Genomic DNA, 26,146 nt, shown 5'->3' with positions numbered 1-26,146 from the left:
GGTCTGACCTAAGCATAGTACACAAAATTGTCTGCTACAACATCCTACCTGTCAACAACTACTTCATTTTCAACCTCAATAATACATGGGCAAACAATTGATATAAACTCAAGGTAAACCACTCCAAATTGAATTGCAGAAAATACGACTTCAGCAACAGAGTGGTTAAGGCTGGAATGTTCTACCTGACTCTGTTGTTACATCCTCAAACCCCCACATCTTCAACCTTAAGCTGTCTACCATGGACCTCACTCCATGCCTAAGAGATCTGTAAAGGGGGTGTACATAAGCGCACCTGCGTGCCAGTGGTGGGTTTCAAATTTTTTTAGAACCTCTTCTGTAGGTGTGGCCTCCTTTGTGGGAGTGGCTTGCCAGCCATGTGACTGGGTGGGAGTGGCTTGGCAGTCATGTGACTGGGTGGGTGTGGCCAACTTGTAAAATGTGGTGAAACTCACTTAACAACGCTCTTGCTTAGCAATCAAAATGTTGGCTCAGAAACTCTGGCATTTGAAGCACGCAAGTCTTAAAGCTGTCCAGTTACAAGACCCTTGCACCCCTAACCCTTTAGAAAAAAAACTCCAGGGGTATTCAAACTTGACAGCTTTAAGACTTGTGGACTTCAACTCCCAGAATTCCTCCTCTCGCTCTTCGTCTTGATGATGTACGGATGGGCGGGGGGAGGGAGCTGGAACCGGTTCTAAACGGCACTGTAGATTTGTGGAACCTCTTCTATAGAAAAGGTTAGAACTGGCAGGAACCCACCCCTGCTGTGTTCCTACTGTCCCTGTCCAACTGTCTCATTTATTTGTACTCATTTCCTTTGTTCTTATCCATGTTTATACTCACCCCTGTTATCTTGTACATGTTTGACAAACTAAATAAAATAAACCATGTTTATGAACTTCAGTAGAATTATCTAAACTATATAAATTATAGTTTAATTGTGTAGACAGACAAATCAACATGAAAAGTATTCCTTGAAGCAAACCAACTTAGAAACCTTAGTTTTAAATAAATAGGACAGAGCCATTTGGCTATATTTCCTTAGTCCATAATTTATGTTGAGCAATTCATAGTGTAACTGAATAAAACACATTTTATGGTGTTTGCTCAGCCATAAACTTGGCTTGCAAATCACAGTGGGTTATAAGCTAGTCTACTGAGAATTCATGACAGGCTTCCTACACAGATTATCTACTGGACCATTTTTGAAACTTGCATGTATGCAATAACTATTAGCCATAATAATTAGGGCAATATAACTTGTGGCATTTGAAAGAAACATTATTTTAAACACCCAAGCTTCTATGAAACTGCTCAAGGTTTGGATAATAGTGTGATATTATTTTAAAAGGTTTTCTGGCACAAACGTTAGATCTTGTCAAAGTTATAAAGACAAAGCACAAAGTAAAATTTTCCAACTATCCAAAATCAAGTACGTAACAAATAATAAAAGATTGTTTGATTTAAGACTCTGAAAGAATCCAGAAGAAAAGAGAACAGAAATGGCCAGTAAAAAATTTATTTTCCTGGGTTATCTTTCCCAGTACAGCAGTAGCAGTTTTCTGTATTTTAGAATTAAGCAGGAGTGTTCTGCTTGTAATATATCAGACAAAATAACTGCATTTTCAGGATTGCAAATGGCTTGCATGCTCAAAATTATTTGCCATAATGGATTTTAATAAAAATTAACAATTTTTATGTGAGAAAAATATATATTTACAGGCTTTTACTTAGGGTTACCTAAGGAGCATACAACCCTGGGGCTTATGTGTCCTGAAGCCCCTTCCTTGCCTCTCACTTAACTTTTAACTTTGAATTTTAACTAACTTTGCCTCTTATTTAAGAATATACAGTTTTTATGTTTTTTATTTTCATTTCTATACTCTCCCAGAGTTTCTCTGTGAGGGAAATGGGTGGCTTTTAAATTTGATAAATAATAAATAATGAATGCTTCAATATATTTAATGGCTCTGAATGAAGAAGGAAATGAAATGCACATTTTTATTTCACCTGAAGTATCCTGCTATATATAGTGCAGAGGGTGATAAAAGACCCCAAGGTTTTATCTGTACTTTATCACAGGCATTTAATACTGGCCAGAATAATGCCAATATGTTGGCATATATATTATGATGTCACATCAGCTTTTACTGCAGTTTCCTGACCATCATCTTTGTTTCTTTGTTACCCACTTCAGATTCTGCTGCTACTACTGATGTTTCACGGATAGGAACTAGTTCTCTCTAAATTTTAGATCTTCTACCACTGTCTGCCTTGTATTTTAATTAGATAGAGTTATAATTGCTTTTGCATAATATCTTATTTTGGTTTTTTGTCTTGATCTCATTGTTTTGATCTAATTTTTTTATCTAATAGGAATTAATATGAATTACAATGTGTTGATTTAATTTGCCATACTAGCATATAGTGTAACAAAATACTCTGATTCCACTGATATCAAATTCCTTTTAGAATCTATCAGTTGAATTAATTAGAGATACTAGAGAGCTGAGCAATGACTTATAAAATCAGAGATTGTCAAGTAGGTATGATTTTTCTGCTAAAATATAACATACAAAATATAACAAATAATCCATTTAATGTTTTCAATTCAGATTTATGATATGTGAGCATAAATGGGTAATAGTTCATTAATAAATAGAACTTCTGAACTAGAAAGAATCCGACAACATTCTCAGCTCATAGAATCTTTTTAAAAATATGCATTATCCATGTTCTGTATATAGCAGTGATGGCTAATCTTTTTTGGATCGCATGCCAAAAGCAGGGGGAGTGCAGGGGGATCGTGCACAGGCGTGCCCACACCCATAATGCTAGCATGCAACCCCAGCTTGCATGCACATGTGTCCCCCTCCACAAATGTGTGCATGACCAGTGCTCCCCCCCCCCGCTTTTGGCATGCTTTTTTCACCCTCCTCAGGCTCCAGAGGCTTTCTAGGAGCCTGGGGGGGCAAAAACAGCCTCCTTCCCCCCCCCCGAGTTTCCCTGAAACCTCCAGAGTGCAAAAAACTGGCCCTATGGGCTAACTGGAAGTTCAGGAACGGAGTTCTGGTTTGCTCGTATGACCATTTTTTGCCCTCCTGAGCCTTCAGGGAAGCCTCCTGAAGGCTCTGGAGGGCAAAAAACAGCCCTACAAGCCAACCGGAAGTCCATTCCTGAATTTCTGGTTTGCCCATGGGCTGGTTTTTTGCACTCCAGAGGCTTTAAGGAAGCCTCCGAGGGCGAAAAACAGCCTTAAAAGAAGTCCGAAGTCAGCTGGCCAGCGTGCACGTGTGCACTGTAGCTGACAGGGCAACACCTCACGTGCTTTAACAATTGGCTACTGGTGCCCCCTGTGACACGCGTGCCATAGGTTCGCCATCATGATTATATAGATACAAGCATTTAAGCAGAATTAACTGTGCCTTCTCTTCTCTGTAACATTTTCACATTATTATATTGTTGGAGGAAATATCCATCTGGTCCAGTTCCCAGGTTGATTGATGAGGCAGAACCACATGTGATTTTGGGCAGCTGACAAAATGGAGTTGAGAGTGGTGGGGTTTTTTTGGGTTTGTATTTGAGCTTCCTCTTTCTAGCAAGAACATGTCCTTTAATATTCTATTGGCCATCAGATTCTATGGGATCATGTAGGGGTTATGTAGGGGTCATAGCTGGCTCTATAGGCAAAAGATAAAATGCAAATCCTAGGTGCTTGTCTGAGCTAATCTGGTCAATCTCTGGCTAATTTTTTTTTAAAATAAAATTTTTATTTTCAGACAAACACACAACACATATAACATAAAAGCCTCTTCAATTACACACAGTGTGTCAATTGGTTACAAAGTCTTTCTGTGTCCTTTCCGTATTCCTCACTTGAATTTTATCAAAATTCACATATTGACAATCAAGATATCTTTGTATACATTGTTATTAGGCTTCCTGCTATTCTAAGTCATTCATTTTAGCATTGATAACATTCTCTAATAGTTTCCATTTCCATGTTTTCCCCCATTATTAGTATCATCAACATAATATACATGTATACAAATTGTTATACTTATTAAGCATCCATTAAACCCAGCTATTATTACATCCTTTCAACATAAGGCATATTAAATTTGAAGTAAATTTGTATTATAACAAATTTGTTACATTATCCTGAAATCATCCAATGATATTACATCTTTCTAATCTATTCTATATAGAATTGTTTATCTTTTATAAAAAGGCTTTAGGCTTTTCAACATCATCTCCATAATCCTCACAGTTTGTATAAGATTTCATATTATCAATCTAGTATATAAAATTGATTTGTTATCATTATTAATCATTTATTTGACTATAACTGTTATTACATTGTACATTACACTAAATTTTTAACTATATTTAACTAAATTTATTGTGACGTCATTCTATTATTTTAGCATTGATAACATTATCTAATAATTTTCAATTCCATGTTTTTCCCCATTATTAGTATCATCAATCTAATATACTTGTATACAAATTGATATAATTATTAAACATTGATTAAGCCTAGCTATTATTACATCCTTTCAACTTAAAGCATATTAAATTTAAACTTATAGTATGACATTTTATTACATCACCCCTGAAATCATCTAATGATATTACATCTTTATATTCTATTCTATATAAAATTGTTTAACTTTTATAAAAAGGCTTTTCAACATCATCTCCATATCTTCACTTGCAGTATTGTATAAAATTTCATATTATCAATCCAGTATATATAAATGCTTTGTTACCATTATTAATCATTTATTTGACTATAACTATTATTACATTGTACATAGCACTCAAAAGTTAAATGCATTTAACTAAAATTTATTGTGACATTTCATTTCATCATCCTGTATCCTTCCAGAGATAGTGTAGTCCAATATCTCTTGTCATTTGTAAAGTCTGTATTCTAAATGTTTTCTTGATAAGTCTTATGTGGACTTCTCTTAAGAATTTGTTGTTCATTATAAGAATTTGAAACCTTTTATCTGCTCTGTTTATCAGCTTCACTTTTATTATCATTAGTGCTTTTGCCGAGATTACTCTCATTATTTCTGCCAAATTTTTTCTCCTTTCTTCATCTATTTTCTGACATCTGAAATGAAGATAATCAATTTCTCCTTTCTGTATTTCATACCTGTCATTTCCCTCCACTCTCAGTTTGCTGTCAGTATCAACAATTTTCTTATCACTTTCATATGTCTCTGTTATTTTTTCAGCTCTGTCCTCAAACTTCATTGCTGTCCCCATACTTTTTGTATTTAGATCTATAATTTCAAATCTCTTTTCAATTCTCTCTGTAATTATTAAAACCTTTTGAATTTCTAAGAAAATTATTTGCAAAGTTAGTGCCTTTTCTTCTTCACATTGTACCATTTTCCAGGTTATAAACACTGACAAAACATCCAAGATTTTTTAGGTCAAACAAATTCAGTGGAGTTTTTCAAATCAAAGCTTTCTCTTTCCTTCAAAGGAATAACTGTATCAACAAAACGTTTTCCCTGAGCCTATCAGTAAACAAAGCTTATAGCTTTATATTGCAAAGCCTCTAGCCACTAGATGGCAGTGTTACTTCTTTTCCATCTGTTTCTGCCTCTCTGTCCAAGAGAGGAAAAGAAAAGTGTAAAAATTATGCTGCGCCCCAGCCTTACGAGAGAAGAAGCTTTTAATCCATGAATACAAAATATGGAGAAAGCATAGAGGAGGAAGGAAAAAAAGAGACCAGTCAAGTTTAAAAGTCCATAGAAAACAAACGAAGTTAAGATAGAAAAGATATCACGATTATCTTAAACCAGAGTTAATTCGCTGCTTATTTTCTTCTGTCTTCAATTTTATTTTAAATTCCAATTCTTTTGGGTTTTCCCTTCTCTAATATTAAAAAATTTTCTCACCATTTTGGCACATTCCTGCACAGCTTCTGTTTCAGAGGCTTGTCCTAACCTTTGGCAGCCATTTTAGTTGCTTCTCTTGTAGCTGGCAAAAAGAGCTTTATCCTGGATCAATCAAGGGCTTTGCAATGCCCCTGAGATCAGCAGAACATACTCTTCTCTATCATGTTCCTTCAGAACAGTTTAGGTCCAAAAGGACTGTCCAGAAACAGAGATATCAACAGCAATCCTGGAGACCCAAGATTGCATGTCGTATCATTGAGATGTCAAGCCCCGCCCCCCAACTTCTGGCTTATTGTTTATCTGAGCTTCCAGGTTTCTGCGAGTTTGGACTGCTCTGGGGGGGAGGGTGCAATGTTCTAAAGGGTGTTTGGCAATTCCTATTGTTTCTAATGGCTTTCGTCCTGTGTTGGATCTTGAGTGAAGGGCTGCTTCTAATCTTATCACTCTGCATTTGTTAGCTGTCAAACTTGCTGCAAGCAGTTTTGAAATATCCTGTCTTGAATGGATTACTGCCTGCAGTATTTCCCTTGCTTATGAATAAAGCCATCTAGATAGTTGTCTTCTTTAAATAAGCTCTTTATTTCCTTAAGCGCTGGCATCTGCTATGGGATATTAAGAAAAAGTGGGGGATGCTTCCTGCCTTTAAAAATGTTTCTCCATTTCTCCTTTATAGAAATACAATATTCTGTTTTTTTTAATATTTCCCAAAATATTTCATTCTTCTGGGGAGTTAAGTGTTGACCTTCTACAATATGTTATGGTTGTTGTTGTTGTTGTTGTTGCAAAGACATGTCTAACCCATCATGAACCCAAGGACAATGTTCCTCCAGGCCTTCCTGTCCTCTGGAGTCCATTTAAGCTCGTGCCCACTGCTTCAGTAGCCTAAGTTTTTTAAAAAAATAATACTCTCTAGTACTCCATTAGCTGCTTCTGGCAAGAGCAGACAAATACACCTTGTAGTAACTTTAGGAAAATTCTCTTACCTAGTTTTCTAAATGCAACTCAATGATTTGAGAAGCATGATAACTCAGAATTTCCTATGATCAAAAGGCCCATCATTCCAGTCCTTTCTTCATATTTATTTCTCATTCCTCTTGCCAATTATCTATTCTGAAGTGCTAATTAGGAGCAAGAAGTCAATTGGATTATCAAGGAAATGTATCTGGAATATATTTTCCCATGAGATTTTTAAGAGGTATCTTTCCTTCAACAGTTTCCCTGGTGATGTCTGTAGATTTAACAAAGAATAAAATAGTAAATGTGACAGAGCAATTTGAGAATCCAAAAAAATTACTTCTGTAAAATTGTTCTCTCAATTATCAAGGGATATAACACAGTTTGTAAGGAATATTGTTATCCATTCAACAGTAAAAACAGTAACAGATCAATAGGTAAAGCAAGAACATAATATTCTTTTTTTATGAGAGTTGTTTTCCCTTTCTCCTTGTTAACTGGGTATAAAAAAGGATACACACCCACACCCACAGATTAAATTTATCTGCCCCGAATCATTTATTGTCAATTACAATTATAATCCCCCCCCAAAAAAAAGACTTAATGTAATCTATAAAGCCTGAAGGGACTATAATATCTGGAAGACTGCTTTGAACCAAATAATACAACTAAGAGGTGCAGTTTTCATCTAAAGTTCTTCTCCATGTTTTCCCATAACTGATGTTTGATGAGCAGCCACTGGCAGCAAGAACTTTTGCTGCTTCTGCAAACTACCTGTTGCATATCACCCCAGAGAATTTGATCCAACAGAATCTTTGTTGTTTCAGTAGGAAGTGAATAACTTTTTATTTGCCAAGGCATTTTAACATGTCATTTAATTTGCCTTGGGTTTAGTTTTACTTGCTCTGCTGAATTTGATGACTGCTTTAATTACTGTTTCCGCTGTGATATTCTTGTAACCTTTTATGTACAGGATATCATTGCTTTATAATTTACTTTATACCACCCAGAAAGCTTTCACTTAAAATAGACCAAACTTTTTACAAATAAATTTTATTTATTTTTTTATTTATTTGATTCAATTTATCAGTCGCGCCCTCTCCGCGAAGGGACTCGGGGCGACGTACAATCAAATATAAAGGCATGTGGCATGGAGTAGGTAAATACATCAACAATTAACAATACAAAAAGTAAAAGCCACAAAGTTAAAATAAATAACAATAAAATTAATACAATTAAAACAATTAAAATACCCAAAAGATTTAAATATACAGTTTAAAATTTGCCAGGGAGGTTAGAAGTTCTGATTAAGCCAGGCCGGCTAGTTGGAACAGGTGGGTCTTGAGTTTCGTGCGGAAGGAGCGGAGATCCGTCGTTATCCTGATATCTGGGGGAAGGTCATTCCAGAGGGCTGGGCCCATCACAGAGAAGGCCCTACTCCTGGGCGCCGCCCGCTGGCACTGCCTAGTGGACGGCACCCGGAGGAGTCCCTCTCTGTGAGAGCGGATTGGTCGCAGGGATGTATGGGGCAGGATACGATCCCGCAAATATGATATTATATATATATATATATAAAAAACTAAAACGAGCATATACAAATAACAATGTATCCAAAACGACATTAGCTCCATAGTTTTCTAAAGGAAGGGGACTGTTCATAGCATTAATTCTGCAATGAGAAGAGACTTAATCATTTTATATAGGTTAAGTAGTAATAAATTGGAATATCCAGCTGGTTAAAATTGAGAATAGAATATACTAAAGGTAAGAATCACGTTGTTCTGGGCTACTAAAGGCTATATCAATTTTCTCTTTTGGTGAATATATTTATGAAATGTATTTTTTATATTTCTTATGTGATGTATTATATATAATCTTAATTACTCAGTTTATTATACTGTTTCCACCCAAGAAATACTTAAGCTGGCTTACATATTAACCTGTTGCATAAACACTTATTAATAATTATACCTATTAACATACACTAAATGTGTTTTAATTATACAGCAAATAAAGGAGAACACTTAATGACATAAACATCTGTTAAAATATGCAGGCGATTTTTTTTTAATGGCAGGTATAAGACTTTGTCCATCACCAACTTATAATTCATTGATCTTCTCATTAACCATAAACATGCACAGTGGCACTAGTGTTACTTCACTGCCCTTTTTTAACTTCCTGAAGTGCTCGCCTTTGTTGCTACTAATATTATCAGTAGAGATACAAAACTGATCCAATTCCAGTTGTATTACAAATCTTTACCTTTGGCAGAAAGGACTTTGGCACATCTGATGTATATTTGTACAACATATGATACTCTTTTTCTAAACACAATTTAACTCAACACAATTAAAATTAAGCCATTAATTCTCCATGTCTGCGCCCATTTAATTTATCTAAAAGAATACTGCCAAAGCAGTCTTCGGTGCTGTGATTTGTGATTTAGAAATAACAACAGGCTAAAGGTTATAGAAAACTGGTCAAAATGTAATATTTTGTAGTGCTACTCCAGGCAAAAGAGTATAATTATCTATATATTCGATTATTTATATATTTAATATATTTTATCATTCCATCTTTCAAAAAAAAAATCAATTGATGAATTGGAGATCGTCTAACATGATAACAGTATCATCTTTCATATCCCAATATCATGTTTTGATAATTATAACATTAAGAAACCGCCTTTGCTATTTACATAGCAACAACAGATGTATTAAGTGTGGTACCATATATCTAAAGTGTTTTTCCTTTTTATATTTTATGAATGGGAGACTACAATCACTAGTTATAGCAAAGAAAATTATGAATTAAATACATAGCAAAATAATTAATTAAAGATATGTGAGGATAAAAAAAATATGTAAAATGGTGGGAGCAATGTTGCTATCATATCCTTGTCCTTTTTTGTTTATATGACCTTGACATATGGATGTCTAAGGCTTAATATTCATATGATCTTTCATGTTACAAACAATTGTTAAAGTTTTCTTTTATGGTCTTTAAAATAGAAAGTAATTGGGCAAAAATCTAAGAGTTTTGAACTATTGATATTTCAATAGTAATACCACTTAGACTTATATACCATCCCATAATACTTTACAACACTTTCTGGACAATTTATAATGTCAGCATATTGTCCCCAGCAATCTGGGTCCTCATTTTACCAACTTCAGAGGGATGGAAGGCTGAATACCTTGACTCCCATCAGGCTCAAACTCCAGGCTGTGGGCAGAGTTAGCCTGCAATACTGCATCCTAACCATTCCATTACCACAGCTCTTTAAGCTCCAGCTCCACTATTTATATCACACAACTCATAAAGTATACATCAACATTTTATTTGAATTATAGTTGATTTTTAAATTACAAATTATTTTGTAACATGAATGTTGTTGACTTTGCACCATATATTATACTTTATTGTAAGTTATTACAACGAAACTTACTCTGCTTCATAGTTCATGTGTTCTCTGTAGGAAGCTTAGTGGTCAATTATCAGCCTTACTACATAGCACTTGAAAACTCCTAAATAAAATTATGGAAAGTAATTTATCTTGGAAATGCTACTTATTTGTTTATTGTATTATATTCATTAAATTTAACATCCCCTATATCTCACCACAAGGTGAAAGCTAGCTATGTTAGCTGATCCAATTGTCGAATACTCAAAAGAAGGATAATAGAAGGGAATACTATATTTTGGAGAATTGGTGTCAGGAGTTCTTTCAAGCACAAAGGCTGATTGATAGTTTGCATATTTTTGCTGAAATAAATGATCATGGCTAAAGAGTAGGGCTTCAAAACTCAGATGAGTATTAGGTAACAAAAAATAAGGGGTAAAATTCCATCATTATTCAGGAATTTTGACATTTTAACAGGACATCTTATTGATTTAGGTTGTTGTCAAGTGCCAACATTTTTGAGGTTTCCTGTATATACAGTAAATGATCAAAATATGGATAGCTTCTCTTAATGTAGCATCAGCAACATCTTTTTCTAGATTTTTATTGCAGATCTGTCAGTGTACTTTATCCACTTACTTTTGCAGCAGCCAGCATTGCAGAATGGACCAATTATTTAACATAGCTGCCAGAGAAAAGCTGACTCCGATATCGTCTTGCTAATGAAGGGCAATCCTGTGCACATAACCAAGTCATTTTCTCACAAATAACTTAGAAAAATGCCACGTCCTGCCTTCTTTTTTTTTTCCATAGATTTTAGCACTAGAATGCTCCGTAAAGAAATACAAACACAATGAGCCAAAAACACCACAGCAAAACTGTATCTCTCACAGGAACCGCACATAATGCTGAGATAGCAGTTATTTCGTTACAATAGAGATCTCCAGGGTTACTGCATCAGACATCAAACTGGTGCATTGGAAAGAAGCAAATCAGCACCCTGGCCTGGCTAATGCTTAGAGAAAACTCTTAGATAATGTTAAATAAAAACATAATATTTAAAGAAAAGTAAGTTAAAGTGAGATTTCCTTTCTGCCCACAACCAATATAAAGGTTAATAGCCTACTAATTTGATTACAGTATATGATATTAGAATCCTGGGCAGCTATGAGGAAGTAAAGGGCGTAAATGATGACCATGGGTGATGAGATGATACCTCAATTTCTCCACTTCTATCAGATATTCAAAAATGAATATGAACTGAAACATCTATATTATTACATTATCACAAATATAGGGTCATTTCTGCATAATTGCAATTTGCTGCAGAAACTACTGATCAGAAATCATTGGAATAAAACCTGTACAGTGGTACCTTGGTGCTTGACTGCTTCAAAATTCGTTGAATTTGGTACTTCATGCTGCAAAAGGAAGCAGGGGTCAGCCACAGAGGGTAGATGATCATGCTAGGAAGGTTGCTAACATAGGAAAAGAGACAGATAGGAATTTCTTTCTGGCCAAGGCAAGGGGTCAAGTGATAAGTCATATAGTTTGTTTGGTACTCATCCTTTTTATAATTGTTGTGCTTCCCCAAACCAATTAAGGATGAGTACTGAGGTATCACTAGTTGAAAACTGCATTCTGGAATGAATGTCTAGAAGGATTCTCTTTCATTCAAATCATACTAGTGCCATAGCTGTCTAACTGAACTCAGTTAGAACTGAAAAAGCTTCTTGGATGAGAATCAAAACTTTTTCAATAGAAAAAAACAAACAAGAAAGCCAAGTTGCCTTTTGGAAAAAGCATCTTTGCATTCCAGGATGCTTTAAAACTAAATCAGAAATCCTTAAATAAAATATCATATACTTGAAATAAATGTGCGGTCAGTAAAATGCAAACCCTAAAGAAAAGGGATTATTATTTTATCACTGGGAGGATAAATTCAGTGTTTGATATCAGGTGTCAAAAATTTTATTTTGAGGCTGTACCGATCCACTTAATGAGTCTCCAGAAATTTTACGTAGCAGTCACTATGAAAAAGAAATTTACTTGTGGATATGTTTCCAGAAACTTTGTTATATGGTTCTTAAGTCCCAATATATCATATGGTGAGTGGTTTTACTGCCAATATTATTATAGCTTTTTCAAAATGGAATGGCATGTTAATTCTAACCTCTGTCACAATATCTGCTGTTGTCCCTAAAATGTACAGGGAAAAATATGAGGCAGTTCTTTATCTCTTCAGTCAACTGAAGACTCTACATGTGGAAGTATAGGAGTGTAAAAAGACTCCCTGTTGAAAACTATTGTTTACCCTTGTGGAATAAAATAAGATGCTTCCCCAAGTATGTTTTTGATTGCATTGAAAAATAATGTGGAATCAATTCCATATGCTACATGTGGAAAGTGACATATAAATATATCTTTAATATTGTTGTTGAGATATCATTTCTGTTATACCTGAAACCAACTACATAAAAGAGCAGCTTTTCACTCCATGGAAACAGGTAGTCCTCAGTTCTACTTTTGCATTCCTTAGAACTTCAATCATAATTTGTAAAAACTGAAAGCTTATTTTATTTCCATTCTGTGTTGTGAAACACATCTGCATTACACAAAGTAAAATATGAAACTTCTAAAAATAATTCCAAGTTTATAATAAATTCTCCTTAAAATTTCCTTATCCTTGTGTGTGAAGGTCCTCTAACCACTTTGCATCTCACAGGCTCCCAAAATATGTTAGATGTGTTTGTCCAGCAGATTCCCCATTACTGCTTCATATTTTGATTTATCTCTTACCAGATACAAAGGTAAATTGATCCATAATTTCCAGGACTTGCAAGTAACTATAAGCATTGCAACTGAAAGTAGCAATGTTCAATATCATTGCAATTTCATATAAAAAAATAATGCAAAGTTGAAGATTAACATTTACAGCCCTAGATGTTGAATATGTAGATATGTTATCTTGAAAAAATATTAACCTCTGAACAGGAGTTATACATTCCTATCATTAATACTTTTTCTTTGGGTGTAAAGTCTACTATATGACGGAACCTAGAAATGAAATTACTAAATGCATTATGATTAAAGCCTTTTGGGTTTTTTTGTCTTGTGATGTAAACTCATTGAGTCCAGCAATATATAAAAATAAATAATTAACTAGAATCATCTCAATATACCTGTGCTCAAATTATCACTATTATTCTCAAAGTTACAGGGATCTGGCAGCAATTTCAGTTTCCAGATCAAAATGAATCCAAAAAAAGGGTTCAAGAAGACAAACATCCCTTTTAACAGCTATGAACTTTTGCTCACTGTTCTATTTATAACCTCTCTATGTATTTGTACTGTTTTATTAACATTTCTATGGCTGTTCAACCAGGCAACTGAACAAGGTAAGAAACTACAAGCTTTGTAATTTGTTCTATATTAAAACTGAATAGTCTTAAATTGCTGTTGATATATACAGTATTTAATTGCTCATTTTGTTTGGCATTGTAATGACTACTGCTTCTTTGGGGAAAAATACATATTAAAAGCAGACATTCTACCCTGGAAGCATTCTTAGGTCTCTAAACTATATATTCTATGAAATAAAGGCAGCAAGGAACTGACTCAATTTAAAGTTTATGTGAAAATGATTTTGTACTTTTGTATCTTTGTGAAAATTCCTTTCATTTAAATGTTTGAGAAATTACTATAACCAAATCATGTAATCAAAGGTTATTGTTACATAGAATGAAATGACAAATGGAAATAAAAAGAATGCACTGTTCCCACCATTAGTATTGCTGTGATATATTCTCACTGTTGTGAGAATTGGTGGTCTAGTGGATGTTAAAATTCTTAAGAAAGTAACACAATTTTTCATCAGAATTGAAATGTAGCACATTATTTATTTTAATGTTAAATTTGCTTAGGTTCTTTCACTAGTTATTTTGTGAGTATTTCCCAATGTTGTGCTCTTGGTCACTTTACTTTTGTTTTATTTCTTGTCAAAAATATATTTTTGTTTAAAGTTAGGCAAGGTTATACAAAGTTTCCCATGGTCACATTATTTTAAAATTTACCCAAACAATTTGTTTTCTTCTTGTCATAATGGTTCCATGAATTAAAAATGTATTACAAAAAATACAAGGAACTATTAAGTATTCTTCTTTGGTTTTCTTTGTACTTTAACAACAAAGTACAAATCAAATCTTAACTCAAAAGTCCAGACAATTAATAGATGATAGAATGGATACAATCTATGGTTATGAAATTTATAAGATCTCTATGCTATTGCATTATACCTTTTCCACAATTTCTTACCGAGATGGAATTGGTAGGGACTATAAAAATAAAACTTTTCCCACAAATGCAATAATTTCTTGTAACTCAAACATTTTCAACTTTTCTGATGCAGTTACTGGAGCAGAAAAATGAAATCAGTCATACATTTTGGAAAAGTGGGTACATAAATTCCTAAATGAATAAAATAAATGCTATATTATTGAAAAATTGTTGTAAAAGTTATTTATATTTGGAAAAATACATACATACATACATACATACATACATACATACATACATACATAGTTACATACATACATACATACATACATACATACATACATATATATATATATATATATACATATGTTTTCGTAGATTTTCACGGGTGTAGGTATGCTGGTTTTGTTGTATTCGGGTCTTTTCCCGTGAAAAGACCCGAATACAACAAAACCAGCATATATATATATATATATATATATATATATATATATATATATATATATATATATATATATATATATATATATATATATATATATAATCGCAATATATATATATATATATATATATATATATATATATATATATATATATATATATATATATATATATCGCAATATATATATATATATATATATATATGTATATATATATATATATATATATATATATATATATATATATATATATATATATAATGCGCAATATATATATATATATATATAATGCGCAATATATATATATATATATATACAACAAGACCAGCCTCTATATATGCCAAAACGTTGCCAAGACAATCTCAATCTTACACGGGAAAAGACCCGAATACAACAAGACCAACATACCTACACCGGTGAAAATCTAAGAAAATCTAAGAAAATCTACAAATATGTGTGTGTGTGTGTGTGTGTGTGTGTGAGAGAGAGAGAGAGAGAGAGAGAGAGAGAGAGAGAGTGTTTTCATAGATTTTCACGGGTGTAGGTATGCTGGTCTTATTGTATTCGGGTCTTTTCCCGTGTAAGATTGAGATTGCCAATGTAACGTTGCCAAGACAATCTCAATCTTACACGGGAAAAGACCTGAATACAATAAGACCAGCATGTGTGTGTGTGTATGTGTGTGTGTGTACGAATGTATATGTATATATGTGTGTGTGTATGTAAATGTATATCAACATAAAAGTACACAATATAAATATAATATATAGCCTGATTAAGAAATATGGCTGATTAGAATTTAGCTAGGGAAAAATAATAAATCGAGCATAATTACACTGGCTTTACCGTTATTGGTCATTTATTATGAGTATGGTCCTATATGCATAATCTTTGTCTTGGCTGTTATTCTATTGTAGATTTCTATATTTTTGCTAATAACTCATTGATCTATAAAAGTGTTCTATGGGAGGGGGAGAATGTAGATTAAATTTAGAACAAAAGTATTATTCCTGATTTTCACAACTGTCACAATTATAGAATTCCAAAAGTTATTAAACTGTTCTTTATAATAGCATGATTGATTTCTAATATGAGATATTTATTAAATATATACCTGAGAAATGAATGCTACATTTACGTAATTTATTTTATGCAAACTTTAAATCTATGTTCTAATTATTAATTTTTGCAATATTGTCCCTGTATATCAATTGATGGTAAATGATTGCAAGTGTCTTTTTCCAAAGCTATTTATAAGAAAACTGTTTCATGCCCAAGATAATGATTCTTATAATACTCTGAAAGTATTCGCTTCCTGACATCATATCTCATACTAAATAAAATTATCTGCCTATTATTGCTCTTTCACTAGTATCTCAGCAACTTTAATCCAACTTGAAACTATTAATTTCTATGACTAAAGCCACCTACATCTGTTTTTTATATGTATTACATCAGTTTTCTATGTTTTCATTAGTCTGAATTAAAAACAACTCTAAGCCTTTTCTTAGGTCCAAGATGGTCTACGTAATTCATTAAAGAAAAAAAAAACAATACAACAAGATTGATGAAATCTAAATTAATAATTTATTATAACACACTTCATATAAGCATCAGCACTATATTATAAACAAGTCTAATATAAAAAAGGCCTTTTATCTTACAATAAAGCACTAATGTAAGGTTCAGTATCTGAATAGGGTTGGATGACCATAGCTTTAGATCTGTAAAAGATAACACAACACTATTTTCTAGAAACATGGATCTAAGCTTTCCCAATTTGTATCAAACCCAAGGGAACTTCCAAACATCATTCTTGGCTTTTCAAAAACTACATACTCTCCCACAACTACAATCTGTTCTTCAACTGTAGCATCATTAGTACAAAAGAGTTCAGTTGTTATATATGTTCTATCTCAACTAAGGATAGTCCTGGAGTTTCTGCTTGCTCTGTTGTCAGAATGGACCGTCCATTGTTTCCTGAGTACAGAAAAATATGATGTCATTCTCTATCTGTTCCCATGTTTTGAATTGTTTTGTGTTCTAAGTTGTCTTAAGCCTTTTAAACATATGGTTTCTAATCTAGCAAGAATCTATCTGATTGACTACAGCATTTGCCAAAGCTCCCTTACCTCCTGTAGCTGATCATTAATCTGTGTAGTCATTTTATTCTGGCAGCCAGGCTCCTGTGTTCTCTGCTTTTTTTAAAAAAAACATTTTTTATTGTTTTAATTAAACAAAAACACAAAAAAGAATCATTCTTCATTACATCTTGCAGAAAGCATGTCGATTGTTTACAAATAGATTTCATGGGTTACTACCACAATCATTATTTACTTCCTTCATATTGAATTGTACATTTTAAATAAATAAAAAAATTATGTATTTTACTATCAATGTATCATCATTCTTATTTAACTAGAATTATTTAAACTTGCTTTTATCTGGAATCATTTTTATTTAAAGACACAACACACCTACTGGCATTCATTAGCTATTTCAATAAACCTCCAATAATTACCCTTTTATAACATATTTCTTTTTTTCCCCCAACTCACTATTTAAGGCTTATATCTGATTGCTTTTACCAATGCCAATACATGTAGAAATCACTAAATGTTATCCATTAACATTTCCTTGTTGTTATTGTAGTTATCTAAAATATGTTTTACTATTTATATCACATCTCCTCTCATCTGACCCAAGAAAGATTACATCTTTATAATAAAATTTAAACAAAAATTTGTTAGTAGAGTTTATAAGTACCCAAGAAAGATTGCATCTTTATAGCAAAATCTAAACAAAAATTTATTAGTAAAATTGATAAACCTTTTTGATTAGTAAAATGGATAAACCTTTTTCCAGGTCCCGATTTGCAGTTTATATCCAAATTGCTTTTACTAGTTGAAATTATTATTTCATTATTATTATCATAATGAATTTGTTAACGAATAAACATTTAAAGAAACATTCTAAAAGCATCTACAAAATCCTACTTATTAATCACCAAAAATTAACTAAGTTTTTAATTATCAACATTCATTATCAGCCTGCATCTTTCCAGTAACAAAACAATCTTATCTCTTTTGCCAGTTGTTGCGTCAATTCTCTTATTAACTTCTTTATAAGTTTTTAAAAAACTTCTCTCTGCACTTTTTTGCTTAAAAGATCTCTCATATAGTCTCATTGCCCTTGAGCTGGTGTTGAAATTAACATGTCTTTGATTATCAAACGTATTTCTGAAGCTGTTTCTCTTCTTAATTCCATCATCAAATCCATATCTTGACAAGAGGGATAGAGCTCCAGATTATCAAATTCACTTTTCCATATTCCCTTCTTTCCACTTTCACCCATGAATGCTCCATTAGTAAGTTCATCTGTAAGTTCATCTTATCTTTATCTTCTATATCTTCATTCTCTTCTTTAATTTTTGGGACTCCAACCCCTTCATCTTTTGCTGAGCAAGACAATAGTCTATCCAACTTCTTCTCAAATCTCTCAAATCCTTCCAATATATTTTGAATTCCATCCAAAAAATCTTGAAAACTTAGGGTTTCCTCATCTGCATATTGATACTTATTTCCAAGAAGAAAGAAGAGAGAGGAGAAAGAAGAGAAAAAAGTCTAAAATCCACTGCCACTCTCACCTTCAATGGTTCTTTTATATATAAAAGTACCTTTATTTTGAATTTACTTAAGCACAAGATTCTTTTAATTTTTTCAAAAAAGAAGGGTTCTATCTTTTTCTTTTCTTTTCCTTTCCTTGCCCAAAATATTTCACAAAGGCACCTGCAGAAGAACAGTCCGTGCCCTTGAGTCCTTATCAGGTCTCCACAAGTAAGCTGCAAACCCTCCAGTTACAGTGTCAGTAGAATCAAAAGAAATAGAACGAAGGATACATTGTTTCAAAAAAAGAAAAAAACCCAAGTTCTGGCTTCCGAATGGCAGATTCAACTTTCTCTTATTCGTTTCAGGCTTAAGGAAAACAAAAGTCTCTAAATGTCTCTAATGAAATTTAATAAGCAGTAGAAGGGAGGGTTATTAAAAATAAAAAAAGGTTTTAGTTCTGCCAAAAAATAAGGTAGCAAAGAGTAGGGGAAAAAATCAATTCATTCACTTAAGAGGAGAAACAGGAAGCATTACAATCACAAAACATTGTTGCAAAGAAAAAGGAAAAAAACTTTCTAAGGCAGTCCAATAGAGATAAATTTCGTTGCTTTATTCATTTGCTTAAAGGACTAATTTATCTTTTAAAAAAAGATTTTCTTTGGGCAATCATTCTCAAAGGAAAAATCTCACCAGATGGACTCACTTTCACTGCCTTCTTTCCAGAGCCGTCTCTGACTTTGTCAGCCTGGGGACTGTCTGTTTACCGCCGGCTTGGAGAGCTTCCCTTGGGTCAATCAGGGACTTTGCAATGTCCCTGAGACCAGCAAGGATTTGTCTCCCTGTTCACTGTCTCTACGTGATGTTTTAGGTCCATATGGACCATGCAGCAGTAAAAGTATCAACTGCGATTTCGGACAATCGAGACCGCACGTTGTCTCATCATGATGTTGGCTCCTCCTCCTCCATTCTCTGCTTTTTTTAATGATTTTTTACAGTTGTTCCAGTGATTATTTATTAATTCTCACTCTTTCTAAAGGCTCATCACTGCATTTAACTCTTGCATCTTCCAGTGTGCATCCTTTTAGTTTCTATCCAAGTTTGGAAAAGTACACTTGCATTACTTCAGTGCTAGAAATAGAATGAAAACTGTTTATAATGAAAATATATACAGTTGAATATTTATTCTATCTCTACTTGCATGAATCCATATTCATAGATTTAAAAAATGCAAAAATTCTAAACCAACAGAATGAGAGAAACAATTTGCTTTCTAACTTCTATGCTTTTTTAATCAGGAGCAAAATGCCACGAAGCAAAGGGAATATTTACAATAAAATCAGGAGCATTGTTCACCCCTGCTTTGCGAAATAAATCATCGGTAGACTTCAAAGTTCTTGCCTTTGATGTTCAGCAAATGGTAAAAATAAACTGATTTTTACTGGATTATTTCTATATTTTCGCATTCCCTTTTTTGTTTAAATAAGTCAATGTCCTACCAATATATGGGAATGAGTGTGCAAGAGAGAAGAAGATAAAAGCAATATAACTTAGACTTATATACTGCTTCACAGTGCTTTACAACCCTCTCTAAGAGATTCACAGAGTCGGCATATTGCCCCCAACAATAGGTCCTCATTTTACTGACCTTGGAAGGATGGAAGGCTGAGTCAACCTTGAGCCAATGACAATAGACAGTCAGCAGAATTAGCCTGCAATGCTGTATTCTAGCACTGTGCCACCACATAGTGGTTATATATGTGCATGCATAAGTATGCCCATAAGAGATGGCATGGCATATAATGTTGCTGACAAGATATGTATTTTATTTTTATATTATTCCTTTTATATTTTGGTTTTTAAACCTTTTTGGCTGTTCTAAGTCTCTCTACAAGAGAATGGCAATATATTTCATGTTAAATAGTTACATAGAACTGCAGACAGAGAAGTTTAGAAAGAAAGCAAATTCAAAAATACTATATAGTGTACAATATTACAATGCTAAGAACAAATGTAACATAGAAAAGAGCCATGTCTGTCTAGAGAAGGAAACCTTCTCTAGACAGCTAGAGCTAACCAAAGTACATCCCTATAAGTAAGAGATTTTCCACCCACCCTAATTCAAGGTCAGAAGGGAAAGCCAGGCTTTCAAACATATTTTAAACAGAGTCACAATGGGGGATGTAAAACCCACTTCCTAAGGCCCATTAGATGGCATTGGCTGTGGAGCTCAGAACATGAGCACTTGTCCAAGTTAAAAATGTCATAAGCTTAGTGTCCTTTACATTGCTACAAGAGATCCAAATCCAGTCCCATTGAATTCCATTGACGCTTATCTACTGCCAGTTTAGTGCTGACCATTGACTAGATTCTTGTACACAGGCTTGAATAAGCCTTAAAAATGGACCTGATTCTTTGACCCTGACAGTCAATTGATTTAATCAATTTGTATGCATATGTGTATATCCTTTTCCTTCATGGTCATTATTTTTGAGCAGAAAGATGTCACTGCTGCATTAACCAAACTTTGTCTGCCTGTCTGTCTGTCAAGCAGCTTTCTTTTCTATCTCTATATATCTATATTTAAAGAGCCATATTATTATTTAAAAAATATTAATTTGTAAGAAAAACTGAATATTTCTTGCCTTTATAGGAAGAGAGTTTCCGGGTTATTTTTCCTGATGATATCACTTTTTATATTTTCTATATTAGAAAATATATTCTACATATGTTTTATATTGTTTATCTTTGTATATCTAGGTAGATGATTTGTTACATGCAAGTGAACTTCAAAATGAATATAAGGGAAGTAAAGTTATGGAATTTAGGTAAGTTAATTTTTAATCAAAATCAATATTAGGATGGACATTATGTACACATGCTTGAAATATTATTAAAATCATAGGATCTCTCACACTAGAATTATAACATGTTTATTCCTCTTCATCCGCTTCTAAAGCTACAGTTTTAAAACTCCTACATGCTTATTGTATGCTCAGTATAGATCCTGTTCTATGTTCATTAGGAAAATTGGAGTATATTTCCTTATTTAAGGTCTTAATGAAAGAGTAGTAGTAAAATTAAATGAAAATGAGAGAAAGAAATCAAAAGTATGAAGAAAATTCCTTTGCTTTCCATTTATCAGCCCAAAGTAATCCATTCCTGGATGAAGCATACTTATAAATTATGGGCTATAATACAAGGGATCCTCAACCTACCATTGAGACTGGAACTTCCATCACTAAGTGATGCGGTCATTAAGACGCATTTGATTTTATGATCTTTGTTGCCATGGTTGTTAATTCATTAAATGAATTATGCCATCATTAAATGAATGCAGTTTCTGCCTTTGAATTTGCTTAATAGAAGCTCCTGGAAAGGTCATAAATAGTGATCATGAGACTGTGGGGCTCTGCAACTATTATAAATACATGCCAATTGCAAGCATCCAAATTTTGATCACATGAATTTTGTGCAATGATCAAAAATGGGAGGACTGCTCATAAGTCAATGTTCAGCAGGGGTGTATCTTTAAACAGTCATTAAATGAATGAACATAAGTTGAGAACTACCCATAGAACCATACTGGTCTGGTAAATTTGGTAAAAAGATATTTTATTACTTTCCACTCTAGAGGCAAAAGAAAGAGTGAGTGATCCCAAATCAGCTTTGCCCTCCATAACACAGAACTGGTTATCCCAGTTCATAACCACTCCTCTTATTTATCACAAATCTACCGAAGGGGAATTTTTCCAGGAATCATTTTCTTTACTTCATATCCTAATCAGATCTGTTAAGAAATAAGATGTATTTCCTCATCATAAATTTTAACAATTGTTGAATACCTTTGCTAATATTATTAAAATATAGAATCACCATTCTCAAGTTCAGTAGTTTTAACTATCAAGTTATAGTACATATACTATAAGTAAAATAATAGGGGAAATGTTTGGCTTTAATAAAAATGAAACTATGTACCGGTATTTGAGAATGAATCAAGATCATTCTCAAATTCCACAGCATTAACTATCACATTATATTACTAAAAAGTTAAATAAGAGGGGAAAACTTTTACTTGAATAAGAATGAAGATATACTGTATAAAAACAAATATCTTCACAGCAATATCCATTTTAATATTCCAAAACTCATTCATAGTCTAGTCCAGAATTCCAAATCATAACCACTCTCAAGTCTGTTTAGCTTTTAAGGTTAGACAATCTCAGCCTGGGTTTATATTCCTCATTTCAATTAACAGATGGATTATTGTCATAATGCTCTAAATCCATGTAATTTATCATAGATCAAAAACTTGATTTTAAATATGACAGTAGAAATCATATTATGCATATAATGTGTAGAGGTTTTTATCTTTCACTTCTCAAGCTATGATGTTCATGAAATCTTTCTTCATACGTAGTAGTTAAACATGATGTGTGGTTTAGTTCATATTTCAATTTTAGCTTTATTAAGTATGATACAGAGCAAAGTACTAAAATCAAGTTAATTTTATTACAGAAAATTACACTCAGTTGCCATGATCATTAGTACTTAGGCTACTACTATAAGTAAAAAAGCATGTGCACCAGAAACCCGGAAGAGGAACGGGCAATGCCACATATGCCATGCGACAAGGTCTCTTCGGGCACGCATGCTATAAGTTCATCACGACCATAGAATGTCTGTTCAATATTCATACTTAAGCAGTTCTTTCAACCACTGCACTACAATTATTTGTAATTTGTAGTCCTTTATTCCTTACTGAGTATCTATATGAATGTACAGTAATAACTGATCATCATTCTGGATACTTTGGATTTATCTGTATCTAAATTTTAAATTTATGTTTTTACTTATAATCATAATTTCCTCATTGATCTTAGATTGGTTAAACAGATCATTAAACTTACAATATTTTTAGTCCATTTATTGATTGCAAACATGCTTTGCTACCTATATAAGACAAATGTCTGATTCCATGTCTTTTTTTAATTAATATGTTTAAGAAAATAGGAAGCTATTTATATGAGCCATTGTCCTATTTATCTCCCTATGATCTCCCAATTGAGAGTAGCTCACCCCACTCATTCCAACTGAATGGAATGAGGCTTGCTACGGGTGCCATCTGCTGAGGAATTCATTAAACTAGGAGAAAAGCCTTTTTTTGGTGTGACCCTATGCATGGGGAATACGCTACCACTGGAGTATTTAACAATATTAAAACATGGCTTCATCATTGGCAGGGCCCTATATACGAACTGGCTCTCCAGGTTAATCAAAATGGGTGGAAAGCAAGCATATTTTAAACAAAAGAATATTTTAAGATTCCACATAAAAATACTTCCCCCCCCCCATTGTTTTTTTCCCCTTTTTATCCTTTAAATATCCACATTTGTTACAAACAATTTCAGTGTTATACAGTTAGGTGTGTATGATGTTATAAAAAAGGAGGAAAATTCAAGCAATTAAAAATCATGCTAGTTTAATGCCAAGATTCTGGTTATTCATCTGTTGTTCAATACAAATTAATTTATGTTTGTATACTAATTTGTATTGTTGTTTACCTCTAACCAGAAATGGTAGTGTAATTGTAGTCTTCAAACTTTTCTTTGTACGGTGGGTGTCTGAAGTAAAGATAAAGAATGCGTTGGTCTATGGCATCAAAGAGAATAAAAGTGAACTCTTACAGACTTTTAACATTGATGTGAACAGCATAGAAGTAACAGGTAATCCACATTTTTTTAAAAATACAGCAAAGTGTTTAATTGTTTTTTTTTAAATACAGGAAAATGTTTAATTGGTTATTTTCTGCTGATTCTTGCTTTGATACTGGCATCTTCACCACTGTATTTATGTTCATATCAACAACACTTTCTATTATTTTCAGATTTAACTATTCTAAAATATTTATGATCACCATATGCATACAACTTCATGTATGAGCACATACACATATATGCAAATCTTACCAAAATAATACCAAAAAGCAAATGGAGTAAAAAATTAAAATTATGTCAAGTTTCAAAACTCACGATTGGCTAGGAGGTAAAATATTTTTTTCCAGCAAGAATGAAATATTAATAATATGGTCTCACATGACTACATAACTATGTGAATCTGAGAGTGGGGGAGAGACTTCATATTCAATAAAATGGCTTTAAAGGGGTTTACAAAGTATTTTTTTCATATTTTAAAACTAGTGCTGAGCCTTAAAATTTTGATCCAAATGTTATTTGAGATTCAAGATCTGCTGTTTTGCTTTCAGCAATGAACCTGGTAATTATGAAATACTGAGGTAATTTATTTAGTGCATAACATATGTATATACGAAATTTTCTCTGTTTTGTCATCAGTGATGTTACCTAGGTTTGGGTAATGAAATGTCTTGCAAGAAAACAAGCAAGCTCAGAGAGTATCAAGGACTCCTCATTTCAACCCTGAGCTACAAATATTCTTCCTTATTTTGTAACTGCTATAATGCAAGCACTTTCAAAAAAATCTATTTTATAGCTTACATCGTGTAGAAATATTTAAAGTAGCATACTTTATATTCAAAATTTCAACTCCAAACTAAAAATTCTTGGAAGAAAGTTCATCACTTGGCATAAATTTCCTACTTACTTGTCTTTGGTTCCTATATATGAATTTAAGTTAAACTCTTAACAGTTTATCTCACATGGCTGAAGTTGTTTTAGTTGATGATACCGAAACATTTCCATTTCTTTTATCAACTTTACTTTAATCAGTGCTGTGTATGATTCAACTGTAGGTTAGGAATTTAACAATATGAAGATGTAATAACATATAACCTATTGAAGGAATACAAAGTCAGGAAGCTGGACAAAATTACAATTACTTCTCAATACCAAACCAAAAAAACATTTTTATACTGAACTTTAAACAGATTGGAACATTTTATTAAGAAATAATTGTGCAGGGGGAGGCTGGTCATTTGCTTTACTTTCTGTTTCACTAAATTTGGAATATTTCTGTTACTAAAGCGAGCCTTAATAACACCTGGTTAATAAGAACAAGATTTATTTCCATAATAAATAAGAACATTAATTCACTTTTTGCATTATTGTGTAAAGTGACAATAATTAATACAAATTAATTTGGAAACATAAAGGAGAATTTTTATGGGTTTTTTAAAAGTCTGTTTGGTTCATTTTGCAGATTTGGGAATATCTACTACAAGCAGTCCTTTGACAACATCTGGTTAGTCAATACAAAATGCATATTATTGTTTTATCAATTAATGAAAACCTTTTGAGAAAATTATCCTTTTTTTTCTTTATTTTGTTTGATTTTTTTTCAGGTTTGGAAATATTTAGTACAAGTAGTGCTTCAACAATTTCTGGTTAGTAAATATAGAATGTATCACAGGAAATGTAGCATAAATATAGAATGTAGCACAGGAAAACTTTTCATTTTATTAATTAATAAAAACAGCTTTTAAAAAAATAACTTTTTGTTTTGTGGTTTGATTCACTATCCAGGATTGGGATTAACTCATACAACTATTTCAATAACATCCAGTTAGTA

The 26,146-nt window shown here is 32.8% G+C and overlaps 1 protein-coding gene across 1 annotated transcript in view; it reads left to right on the top strand.

Moving 5' to 3' along the window:
• Positions 1-14,520: 14,520 nt before the first annotated feature.
• The window catches only part of TMPRSS15 (transmembrane serine protease 15), a gene marked incomplete at its 5' end in the record, with an annotated part of 59,642 nt that continues 48,016 nt past the window's right edge, over positions 14,521-26,146 (top strand). The window contains 7 exons of the mRNA XM_081953143.1: positions 14,521-14,608; positions 19,900-20,021; positions 21,362-21,429; positions 24,176-24,327; positions 25,778-25,819; positions 25,920-25,961; positions 26,101-26,139. Of these exons, the coding sequence (XP_081809269.1) occupies positions 14,521-14,608; positions 19,900-20,021; positions 21,362-21,429; positions 24,176-24,327; positions 25,778-25,819; positions 25,920-25,961; positions 26,101-26,139 (553 nt within the window). The remainder of the gene's footprint in view (positions 14,609-19,899; positions 20,022-21,361; positions 21,430-24,175; positions 24,328-25,777; positions 25,820-25,919; positions 25,962-26,100; positions 26,140-26,146) is intronic.

The sequence above is a fragment of the Natrix helvetica genome (genome assembly GCF_964273705.1).
Source record: "Natrix helvetica genome assembly, chromosome: 4".
In the NCBI taxonomy this organism is placed as follows: Eukaryota; Metazoa; Chordata; class Lepidosauria; order Squamata; family Natricidae; genus Natrix; species Natrix helvetica.
Note: the sequence above shows the minus strand (reverse complement) of the source record. Positions and strands in the feature narration are given on the sequence as shown.